Genomic DNA, 12,805 nt, shown 5'->3' with positions numbered 1-12,805 from the left:
TGGAGTTTTAGGTACACCCACAGTGCTGTTACGAATCGAGTTCCAGAATTTTGACCCAGCGACGATGAAGGAGCGGTAATATATTTCCAAGTCAGGATGGTGTGTGACCTGGAGGGGAAATTACAAGTGGTGGTGGCACACTTGCATATGCCTGCTGCTCTTAAATAAAAGCAAAATACTGCTGGAAATCTGTAATAAAACTAAGTGCTGGAAATATTCAGTCGGTCTGGCAGCATTTGTGGAGAGAGAGAAGCAGAGTTAACGTTTCAGGTCTGTGACTTTTCATCAGAACAGAGGTTCTGATGAAAGGTCACAGACCTGAAACGTTAACTCATGCTTCTCTCTCTCCACAGATGCTGCCAGATCTGTTGAGTATTTCCAGCACTTTTAGTTTTTATGCCTGCTGCTCTTGTTCTTCCAGGTGGTAGAGTACTGGTATTTCTTCAGACACCTAGTGCAGTGTGATTTTCCAAGCTTGCCCCTGCTACTAGCAGGCAGCAGTGTTCAGTGGTCTGTTGCTTCCTCAGAGTGGAGTGAAAAATTATAAAATTCTTGATATTTTCCAACCCCCCCCACCCCCAATTATATTTTGTTCACATTGGTGTCTGACCACAGCTTACTTGCTCAAGCTGTTAAAATTTTTAAGAAAACACGTTTTTTAGTTTGAAGTGAAGTATTACTAATTTTGTATATTTTTGCTTTAATGGAATACTGTTCCATCAGCCTAAGGTAGGGATTGTGTTCTTCGCCTAACACTAAGCCATGTGACAATGAATACCCATTGCTGTGCTGTGCTTAAACTTCAGATACTGCCAGTGAACTGCATGTATCCAATTCCAGACTGAAGGATGTTGAAACAGCTTACTCAGCACAAAAATCAGAGGTTGGTATGTGAATGCTTCATGCTACAGGCATTTAACAAATGAAACCTTAAGAGACTGTACTTGGCTTCTATTTAGAATAAACTACAATTTGCCCCATTTGTTAAAACATTGACCATTCACTTTTGGTGCTTTGAGAACAGATTCATTTTTCATATTAGATCCCGATTTGAAATTAACTTAGACTGTCTTATTTCAGGTTGTCAGTACTGACACGAGCAGGGCCCTAATATTTTAGCACGAATTGATCATGTCAGATGTAAATGTTACACTGGAGCAGGTTTAGCAATTTTTGCAACCTTGGCATGATTCTTCTGCTCCTGAGATTTAAATTCAGTAACTTCATTCTAAGGAACAGACTGCAAAATTTGAATAAATATTAAGTAATAGCGTGATGTTTGACTGAAAACTAACATCCCAAAGTCAAGCATTAGCTATCTGCAAAGGCCTATGCTGAGCCATGAGGGGCCTGTTTAAAACTTTGAGGCTTAAACTAGAGACAAAAAGCTAACTGTGAAGGAATTTTGCTGTCAATTAATAGAATCATAGAAACCTAAAGCATAGAAAGAGACCACTTGTCCTGCTGTCCCTTTGCTGACTCTTTGAAAAAGCAGTTGTGCCTAGACCCACAACCCTTGCTTATTTTCCATAACCCTGTAAGCTTCTCGTGCTTATGTACCCATCCAAATTCCTTTTAAAGTAATTTATGGAATCTGCTTCCACCACCACTACTAGTTACAACATTAACTTGAATAATTAGGACTTCAGACATAAGGGTTATGCAGTTTTTGAGTGATTCGTGAAGTATTATAGGAACATAATAGGAACACAGCACGGTGGCGCAGTGGTTAGTCTCACAGCTCCGGCGACCCGGGTTCAGTTCTGGGTACTGCCTGTGCGGAGTTTGCAAGTTCTCCCTGTGACTGCGTGGGTTTTCGCCGGGTGCTCTGGTTTCCTCCCACAGCCAAAGACTTGCAGGTTGATAGGTATATTGGCCATTGTAAATTGCCCCTAGTGTAGGTAGGTGGTAGGAGAATGGTAGGGAATATGGGATTAATGTAGGATTAGTATAAATGGGTGGTTGTTGGTCGGCACAGACTCGGTGGGCCGAAGGGCCTGTTTCAGTGCTGTATCTCTAAATAAATAAATAATAAATAAACAGACTGATAACTAGATATACAGGTTGAATATTCACAGCTCAGACAATAGTTTCTGCAGACATTATCTTCTATAGCCTATTCTGGCTGGACCTCCCTCTCTTGTTTGGCCTTTGGCCTAATGTAACCCCTTGCAACAGGTTATTTATGCTCACTAATTTTTCATCTACATTTAAGAATGTGGGTTAGAACTATTACTATTTTGATACGTGTGCTAATTGGTCTTGTGATATCTGTTACAATTAGGTTTTCTTCTAACATTTGTAATTCCGGTTCGCAGAAAGGCATTTACCATCAGCAGACTTGTATCTTGTATCACCTAAAACTATGTATGACAGTGGGATGTGACCAACAGTACTGACAATTGCCCTTTTATCATGGTGTGATGCTGTGGAGATAAAATCATGTGGGCCACTTACTTTTTCCCGTATCTGTTTCAAAAGCTAGATAATACCACGTTGTTAGAATTTTACATTTGGGCTAAATCTAATAGTTGACTTTATTAATCAGTGCGTTAAATACATAGTTTTTTGCTGTGTGTTTATCTTTCTAACACTAGAATCCTCAACTTAACATAAACTATTTCAAAACAGGGCAAATCTGTATAAGTCTATGTCAATAATTTTGGACAAAAGCAAAATGCTGCGGAGGATGGAAATCTGAAATAAAAATAGAAAATGCTGTAAATACTCAGCAGGTCAGGCAGCATCTGTAGAGAGAAAACAGAGTTAACATTTCAGGTGTCTGACCTTTCATCAGAAAGATCACCCAATAAAAGGTCACAGACCTGAAACATTAACTCTACTTCTCTTGCCACAGATGCTGCCTGACCTGTTGATTTCCAGCATTTTCTGCCAATAATTTTGGAGCTGAGATCCCATGAAGCACTATATCAACAGTTGACTTTTCTGGACCCCATTTGCTGCCTCAATATAGAAACAGTCAAAACAGAGAATTTAAAAGACCTCAGGTTAGCTTTCAGATATGGTCCTGTCTGTCTTTGAAGTGGAGACAGGATTCTTTGAAGAACAAATGTATTCTTTAGCAATCAAACAGCTAGAATGTTAATTATTTCTGCTATGGGAGTAAAAGGGCAATAAAGAGCTCCAGTATGTTAAGCATTTAACATTTTAAAACATTTATGATAGTTAAGTCAGAAGAAACAAATAAAATAAAAACACAGTAACTAGGGAAACAAAATACAGTTTACCCCGATAATTCATAGTTTTTTGTGGTAAAAGAATTGAAGTATTAAATAATTTCAATTAAGCAATGTAAAAATGCAAGAAAGTGAGAATCTACTGCTTAAATTAAATTATTTAATACTTCAATTCTTTTACCACAAAAAACTATGAATTATCAGGGTAAACTGTATTTTGTCAATTTAGTCTACCCTTAAGCTTAACACAGTGAACTCCATTCTGCATACACCAGCTCAACAAACAAAACTGGAGTCAGGTACTCAGTGCAGTTGTACTGTAAATCTACTGAGTGTTTGACCCCTGTGTCAGGGCCTGACATAACACTGGAATGAAGAGGGGAGAGGGGAACCTTGCTCCACTTGAGAGTCAGTCAGATCATCACATCCAATTTATCCTCTCCAAGAGAGCATGCGTGCAACACAATTTTGGCTTTGCATTTAGGCTGAGCTGTTGGAGTGTGAATGTACCATTATTATCAAATATAGTATATAGTATATAGTTCAAGTGCACTGACTTCTAGCATACATGTTGTTTTACTACTGCACTCAAACAGATAGGGATACACGATTGAGCACAGTGAAGGGTACTCAACACTGCACTTCCTGCTTATAGGCCAGGCTGTGTGGTTTGAACTTTCAATCAAAATCTACCTGAGCAGCCCATCTTTGCCCAGCCCCTTTGCTCCAGAATGGCTGCTTCTAAACCTTTGAGCTGTCATAATTGCTTTGTAATTGGTCCATGAGGGAAATAGGATGTTAGCACTAAAACATGCCATCTTCTACAGGTTAAAGGGCAGAATTTAAATTCAAAACCTCTTAATGTTTACTTTGGAGAAAGCTGGTACAGTAATTTAATTTTATATGGATTAGAAACCTCTTTATATATCTGCACGTGCTCCTTTTTGTTAAGCATTTTTAAACAGATTTATTGTCCACTTTCAGTATGAACGGTTGAAGAAACTTTACTCTGATCTAGAGGAGAAGGAGGCAGCAGCAGAGCTGCAGATTAAGCACCTATCTTCGGAATACAGAAACCAGCTACACCAGAAAGAAGTAGGTCAAAGGTTTATGCACTTCTGTTCCCTTACAATAGGGCCTCTTGCTCCAAGGTCAATGAATTGTTAAGTGCATAGTTAGAAAAAGGCTGCTGCAACTGTTTTAATTTTCTTACTCTTTTTTTCCATGCTATTATTTTCCCCTTACCTAAAGATGTTGGGGTTTTTGTTTAATGGGAGGGAGTTTGCTCTGTAGATACTGGTCAGTCTCCACTGCCTTATCAAAGTGACCATCTTTCATGTATGAACATAGACAACTGAGTATGGCAGGCTATTTGATTGCAAGAAGCATCATATATTCACAAGACCCTATCCTCACCTGATAACTGGCTGTTCTTGCAGCATAGGTTGCTGGCGAGTGATCGGTTCTGGGAGCTTGTCAGGTGTTGCTTTCCCTGGCCAATCCAGCAGAACCAAGACCAGTTGTACCGTGCCTAACAGTTAAATCAGCTAACTTAGCACAGAACACAGATGAAACCTGATTTGCATGGCTCAGCTTCTCACTGCTTAACCTGCTAAGTCACATCAGAATAATTGCTTTTGAGTTCCTGTATATGGATCTTCTTTCTCTGGAGTAATAAAGTCCAAATTCAAACACACCTTTATTTTCCTGTCCTCCTCTTCACCCACTGATGGCTCAGCCAGTCTGATATGGATAAAGAAACTGAAAATCGCTTAATTTCATATAGTGTTTGTGAATTGCTGTTTCGAAAATAAGAAGATATTTTTCCAGGTTATAATTTCAGAATTCTAGATCTGTTTCCCGTTTAACAAATGGCTTTATTTAAAAAAAAAAGTACAATCCTGTTATTTGGATCTGAACTACTGAACTGGATTATATTAGAGGTCTGTGGTGAAATTCTCAAGAGGAAGGGTAATGGATTGTAAATACTGGATCAAAAACCATATGTTATGTGTTCAGAGGACACATTAACCAGGAAATTGGACTACAATTGTTCATGATTTATTGTGTTTGAATAGTCAAATTGTCACAGTCACTAGACTGTGTCGTAAGTTAATGCATAGCCCCTGGCCAATTTAAAAGCTCTACATTATCACTGGGTTATAATAGAGCCTGAATTCACCAAGGTTTAACATTTATTTTCACTAGAGGGTGTGTTTTGTAAGTACTTATGCTCCTGCATAGCAAACACTCAGTATTTCAGGAACTTACTAAATTTTTAAAATTTGATTTCTTCACCAGTTTGTATTTTTGTGCAGCTAAAGAGGGGCTGAATGAAAGTGGTCCTTTTTTAATTTTTAAAATTATTACATCTTTCAGTCCAGACTTCAAGTATGCTTGATATTAGAGCATGTAGCCAACTAAACTGTTCATGATACCTGATATAGATTTGATGAGGTGGCACAACATAATGGAATAGATAGTAGAATGCAGCTTTGCACTTTTGACCTAGCTGCCAGTTTCACCTGTCCCAGCATTGGGAGTTGGCAAGCAGTGGTGAAGTGTTGCTTTAAAAGCTGGGAGAAAGGTCATCCTGACTGTTGTGCAGTTTCAGGCCTGAATCAGTGCGGTACTGACAGGGTACTTGCCTTTTCTCTGGATTGCAGTGGAGGGTTAAATATACCTTTTTAAAAACTAGTGTTACTTGCAACAAATACCGAAGGTTATTGGTAAATGTCTGGAAATTTAGGAAAAACCACCTTAATCCAATTGTAATATTCAAAGAATTAAATCGTGGCCTCTTTCAGGTTGGCTTCAAGATGCACCTGGTAATGAACTAGGACCAAGTCAATCCTCTGTGGCAAATTCAACAATTTGCTACCTGAGGAAGGCAGCTCTTCAATACTCTCGGGTGCTGTTGAGTTAATCTGGTTCAGTGGCACCAGGAGATGCTTACTTGTTACTGAATGCTGGTACTCTTTTTTTTTTTTTGGTTGATTACTGGTAATCTGCAAGCCGCAATGCCCTAACTGGTAGGGTGGTTGTGGCTGGACAAATAGAGCAAGTTAACAGAGAGTAAGCTGCATAGTTTGAACTGGTTAAATTCCAGAAAAATCCCTTTGCACACTTGGAAGCAGCCAAGGCTGAGGATTCACAATAGTTTGATTTGGCGACTCTTAAGCATACTTACTTACATTGTGGTGCCCACTTAACTACATTTGTATGGAAAAGTACACCTTGCCACTGACAGTTGAGTGCAGCTGGCGGGATTCTTGTAAGAGCCCATAATTCCACCTCCCCCCCCCCCCCCCCCCCCCCCCCCCCTCCCTCCAGTTTTCCTTAAAATGTGATACTGCAGCAGGGTGCCATGAGCAGAAGGAAGTACTCATTTCCTTTTTTTGAAATTTCAGTGCAGCCAGAGAACAGAAGAAACCTGCTTTATATTCATCCTATATCAGAAGTAATGTTGATGTTACATAGGGTGCATTACAGTTCAATTCTTTTCATTACAGTATGTGGCACTCTAAGTGTTGTGAGGTGCCTCAATTACAGGTTATATTTACAGTGTGCATTTCATGTCAAGCATACAGCCCGAGTGGTTTTACACAGGTTCTAGCCCCTCGGTGCAACATGGCCGGAGAGTCTTAGTGGCCTATCTCCATTGAGCCTTTGCGACAGCTACCCCAAGCTTTAGTGCGTCCCTCAGCATAAAGTCCTGGATCTTGGAGTATGCCAATCTGCAACACTTAGTCGTGGACAGCTGTTGGTAGTGGTAGACCAACTAGTTTCGGGCAGACCAAAGAGCGTCTCTTACTGAGTTGATGTAATGTGGAATGTCCTTGGTCAATAGACAGCTACTGTTGATTCATCTTCCTGATTGTATCAAGTTGTTCAACCTTTGGTCAAGGCAATCTCTAAATGTTGATGGTTGGGAAGATGGCTGGGTTTTCTCTTGTTCAAAGTGTTCACTTTATGGCATTTCTGTGATGCGAATGTTACTTGCCACTTATAATTTTAGCTCACAGAATTGAGCTTTAATTCAGCTCCCTGGATGTGGCTGACTGATTCATTATTTTGCCCTTTTTAAGGTGACGATAAGCCATTTGAAAGCTAGACAAAATTCCTTACAGGATCAAGTACAGAAGCTCCAATCTGCTGCTCAGTCATCACAAGTCGGCGTTGCCTCAAGCACGACCTCCACTGCCCATATGCCTGTGGACGTGTCTCGAACGTCCACTTTCCATGGGGATACCATGGATTTTGGAGATGTCATCTGGTCCCAGCAAGAGATCAACAGGCTTTCCAAAGAGATCTCCAGTTTGGAAGCTGATGTTGCCCATTGGAAAGTGCTTGCACAGGTCAGTGAATGACATCGTGCAGGTAATCAAGATAGAGCAATTAGATAATTGATGCCTCAGTTTTGTGGGATTTCCCATGCTGCTTCGTTAATCTATATGGTCAGTACATTTGAATGATACTGCTTAGTCAGTTTGGAGTTCTGAATGTTTTGATCTGTCCTGTATTCTCCGAGGTAAACCTGTTATTCGATTCGTGGGAATATTGATAACTTACAAATGCTATTCCATACTCGCCAACCAGGATGAGCGCACTGTAACCCTGGACAACAGACTTGGATGTAATTTTAGTACAAAAATGCAACTTTATGTTAAATCGATCACTGATTTAGGGATACATGGGCTTAAAATATCTTCTGGGGAAGATTCTATAAGTGAGAACATAACACATTTTGTGCAATACATGTGGTGGAATTTGGAGGATTGGGAAGAAAATGCAAATATTTCATGCCCTTTCCAAATGAAAAGTAAATCTATGTGATTAAACATTGTATAACACTATCCTTTTGTGATTATTGTCTGTAACTGGTAGGGGTGAATATTGGAGATTATAGTATGAATAATGCCCAGGATTTTCTGCTCAATTGTGTTAGAGGTTTGCATCCTGGAAAGATTTTTTTTAGTTGCTCACCTCTCTTAAAATAGAATCTGAGAAGGTTATAGCAGAGAAGCAAGACATTAAGCCATCATGTATTTGCTGACATTTTGCTGAAGCAATTCAAAACTAATCTCACTGCTCCCAGCTCTCCCCATAGCTCTGGATCTTCCTGTGCTTCAAATATTAATACAGTTTCCCTTGAATAGGCTAGTTACTATTTCAACCACACTCTGTAGCAGAGCACTCCATGCTCCAACAACCCTCGATGTAAAGACATTTTTCCTAACCACACGGTGACCATTTTAAATTGATAACCCCTTGTCACTGTCTCCCCAACCAGAAGAAATATTCTTTTCTTCTATCCAAACTGACCATAATTTTAAAACTTTCTATTAAATCTCCTCCTCTTCTTGCTGCGATGGATATTTTCCTAGTACTGTAAATCTTTCTTCATACCTTAATACATCATCTTGGTGAGACAATACTATAAGCTTTCTGTTTTTACTGTTCTTTCTATAAAATTGCTGAGCTTGTATATGCCCTTTTGGAATGAGCAGACTCAATGATTTCTTCTATATTTGATCAGATATTGTTAGTTTGGGGAGAAAAGATAACTCCTTATAAACTTTTTTAGGCATCGAAGGGTCAAGGGACAATCCGCTCTGGTCAGGATGATCGTTATGAATTGCAAAAGACAATTGAGGTAAGAAATTTTCAACAAAATTTCTCACTATGTTGCTAAGAATGACCTAAATTCCAGCAGTCATCTGGAGAAATAATGTCTAAGTATATGAGTTTGCTACTGTTGAAATCATAATGGTTCTTTTCCCATTTGTGACTCTGCTGATGTCTTTTATTTTCCTCCTTTTATCTGACACTGATGTGGGGATAATGCCATGTCTGCTGACAGTCACTTAGTACTTCACCCATGCGACTTTACTCATTTGCATACTATTTTATGGAGAATAGCATCATTGTTAAACCCGATTTTTATCCTCACCTGGTATGCACACTTCCCAGTGATGGTCAGTGGATGACACTCGGGAATGTGCTTCCCTACGCTACAGGTCCTGAGGCCAGTCAGTGTGCCCCTGCTACTAACCCAACTGAAATCAGCTAACTCAGTTCAAATGAGTGATTGTAAACAAGATCCTTCTGATCTGTATGGCTTTGTGCTATACTGGGGGATACATTTACCAATTCAGTAGACAATTGGGTTGTATCACATCTATTTCAATAAAACATCAGTAATTAACCAAGTTTTTTTTAACAGCTGGAAAATGTAATAAATCTTTTTGTGGTTGAGCCAAATCATTGGAGTGTATTGGTCTACACCAGATCAATTTTTTCGAACATTCAAGTCATCTTTCATGTTGACATGGTTTAGCATAAGTCTATCCATCCTGACTAGATTTAAAAAAAAAACTGAAGAATATCAATCAATTTTTTGTTTCAGTATTTAATGCAGGTAGACCTGGCCAGTTGTTTGGAAGTTGCTAAGTGCAGCAGCAGGAGGGTACTGAATTATCAGTGAAGACTATCATTGATCCACTGAAGCAGTGATCATAGTGTCCACATATTTGTGTACCATTGCTGATAGTTTTTCTCCCCATTCCTACAGTGCTGCCACCAGCACCAGTTTGCATAGGATTATGCTCAGCATCGGTTTTAATATAATGAAGCTGTTTTAATTTTGTCCGTATGAAAATGTAATGGTCTATAAGCCTCAGCACTCTGATTATGCTGTAGTATTGTGTGGGAGATACATGTAGCCCTGCTTCTCAGTTAATTTGGAATCATTCAGTTCATGATTGATGCCCCTCACAAGATATTTTGATTATGGTAATAATTGGCTGGTACAGCTCTTAATGATATCCAGCTGGTTAATTATTCCAGGAGGTGAAGAAGCAACTTAGTCAGGAAATTGATGAACATCAGAATGAGTTGTCTGCTCTGCAGGACGCACATCGTGAGAAACTAACTAGCCTCACACGTCGGCATAGGGATGAGCTTGCAGAATACGAGGAACGGATTGAGGAGCTGGAGCAGCAGTTGCAAGGTTAGAAACAATCACTTGTGCAGTGGTACTCTTTAAATTGTGCCTTAATTTGGTAGAGAAGCCTTTACGGATTAGAGTAACACGTTTATATGAATGTTGAATGTTTTGCATGATCATGTGAATACTGTAAACTCTCATCGGGGCCCTGTTTTCTATATCTATTTTATAACTGGCAGTTTGTGGAATTGTAAAACCAAGCAGGTGTATGAAAGTAAATAGCACCATATCTTGAAATTTCCAACTTTGAAATTAGTGTTCATTTATGTTCTTTAAGGTGGGGAAAAAGAATAAATTTAGATCAGTCATGGGGCACTGCAACTTTTAAAATGATGAAAGCTTTCCTTTGTTCTGGGTAGTTTGTGTTTGCTTCAAATGGTCTCTGCTGTTGCCAGCTGACGAACACCTTGGTAGGTCACCAGTTCATTTGGCAAAGGCAGCCCTGTAGAGACAGGTCCATTTCACAATCGGTGCTTAGTTAACTGACCTTGGTGAAATTGCAGTGAGGCCACTAAGGTTAGTTTCAGTTATCAGGATTCATGCTCCTGATCATCCAGAGGCCACCTGCTGTAAAGTGTGTATATGGAAATTGGCTGAGAACAGGATTTTGTTAGGCCAGTACTCTCTCTGCAGGCTCACATATGAAGAATGGTCTCTTGGGCACAATATCAGAGGGTAACCATACAACTTTACCACAGCAGGAGTTAACATTGTCAGCAGAGGAGGTGTGGGAGTTGGAGGACATATTTTCTCTGTAGAGAACTCCACTCTCCTCCTACAAATAACATGAAAAAAGCAGGTTAAGGAAACACACATGATGTGAATGTTCATAGCTTTTACATCATTTTTACTCCACTAGCTTTTTGGGCCTGCTTGTTCCAGATAGCTGCTCAGCTGTTACCAACTGTAAGAGAATTTAGTAGCTTTGTTCATTTTGAACTCTTGGAGCCTGTGATCTGGCTTCAGCATTTTCACTGCTAAATCTATTTTCCTTAGCCCTGCATATTCAGGTACTTGATGTACCAGTCTGTGTTTCAAGCTATGGAAAGCTGATTAACAACATCGGCACAGAACTCCAGACTGAGAGGTGTACAATATTCTTTCCTTGGACATCAGCTGAGCAGCACTCTGCAGAGAGGAGATTTGAAGTTGTGGGTGCCTGTCGGAAGGGAAATTTCAGGAAAACTATTCAGATGTCTTAGTAAAAAGGAAAAGAAAGGCTTGTATTGATAATAGCGTCTTTCACGCTCTCATTGTTCGAAAGTATTTTTACAGCCAATCAAGTACTTTTGAAGAGTAGTCACTGTTGTAATGTTGGAAATGTGGCAACCAAATTGTGCACAACAAAGTCCCACAAACAGCAATGTGGTAATGACCAGATAACAACCAGGATAAGTGCTGGCCAAGACAGTAGGGATAACTCCTTTGAACTTCAAAATTGTGCCGCAGAATCATTTATGTCTAGTGGAGAGGGCAGTTAGCTTAACGTTTTATGAAAAGTGTAGTTAAAATATTCATTAGTTAATTGGTAGGTAAAGGGAAAATTACCTTAACGATGATTTTATGTTGTGAGACCCATACTAATAATGTCGACATTTCTTAAAGCAAAGGTCTCTCATAGCCATCTGCAAGCTCCTGATAAAACTTATATTTGCTAGGTTTGGCAGCCCAGTAGACCCACAAAAACTGTCCTGCCAGTCACCAAGCTTGGTGAGATGCCTTAGTTTTCCATTTGGCTTGCTGCTGATTGCCACGATTCAAGAACCAGGGAAAGAAATGTAAATCTCACGCAGTGTTAAAACACCTTCTATTGAAAACCTACTTGCACGTCCCTTCTCCCTTTTGAAATGTGATATGTGTTTTGCTCAAGGTAAAAACAAAGTTCACATAGAATATTTGCATTGCACAAAGTCAATTTAGATTTACTTTGCAAGCAGCTGTCATTTCGTTAAAAACCCTGTATCTTTAACTGGGTGGTGTGTGAAATCCTAGTCATTTGATTGGATCGTTTAGGCCTTCATATATATTCAATAAAACAACAAACAGACTTACCTAATTTTGTGATCTAGCCAATGTCTTCACTGCCAGATTAAGCAGTCACAATGGTTGCTTCATCTGGACTTGAGGCTGAAGTAGTGGTCCTGTTCAGATACAGAAATTGTGTTTTGTAAGTTGAGACTTATTGACAAATGGAAAAATAATCAGTCGTTAAGTAAATTTGTATATTTTGTAATTGTAGCTGGAGCAGGTGCTGTGTTCTCAGATCATTCAATACTCTCTGAGGAGAAAAGGACTGAATTGACAGCCAGAAAACAATCTGCAGAAGAGCTGGAAAAGCAAGTTATGACCAGGGATAAGGAACTGGCTGTTGGTTTGCTCCAAGACTGGGAGAATGCTTCAAGAGAGATAAGTCAGTTGAAGGAGGAGTGTGAGAGACTACAAACAGAAAATGAGAAATCACAGAATCGTATGATGGAGCTGCAGGGTACTGTGGAGAAACAGGAAAAACAACTGTCAGAGAAAATGGCACTGGAGGAAGAAGTGCTCCGACTAAGGCAGGCTATGACAGGTACAATATGCTATTCATTGTAGGTGCTGT

The 12,805-nt window shown here is 39.6% G+C and overlaps 1 protein-coding gene across 4 annotated transcripts in view; it reads left to right on the top strand.

Moving 5' to 3' along the window:
- Window positions 1-12,805, top strand: part of trip11 (thyroid hormone receptor interactor 11) — a 143,559-nt gene that overhangs the window by 28,706 nt on the left and 102,048 nt on the right. For 3 of the 4 annotated variants that reach the window (XM_068038691.1, XM_068038693.1, XM_068038694.1), the window contains exons 2-7: window positions 807-883; window positions 4,182-4,292; window positions 7,286-7,555; window positions 8,785-8,853; window positions 10,047-10,209; window positions 12,446-12,775. In XM_068038691.1, the coding sequence (XP_067894792.1) occupies window positions 807-883; window positions 4,182-4,292; window positions 7,286-7,555; window positions 8,785-8,853; window positions 10,047-10,209; window positions 12,446-12,775 (1,020 nt within the window). The remainder of the gene's footprint in view (window positions 1-806; window positions 884-4,181; window positions 4,293-7,285; window positions 7,556-8,784; window positions 8,854-10,046; window positions 10,210-12,445; window positions 12,776-12,805) is intronic. The other variant, XM_068038692.1, reaches the window with a different exon arrangement.

The sequence above is a fragment of the Heterodontus francisci genome, chromosome 9, assembly GCF_036365525.1.
Source record: "Heterodontus francisci isolate sHetFra1 chromosome 9, sHetFra1.hap1, whole genome shotgun sequence".
NCBI classification, from domain to species: domain Eukaryota; kingdom Metazoa; phylum Chordata; class Chondrichthyes; order Heterodontiformes; family Heterodontidae; genus Heterodontus; species Heterodontus francisci.
The sequence above is the reverse complement of the archived record's forward strand: the minus strand, read 5'-3'. Positions and strand labels throughout refer to the sequence as shown.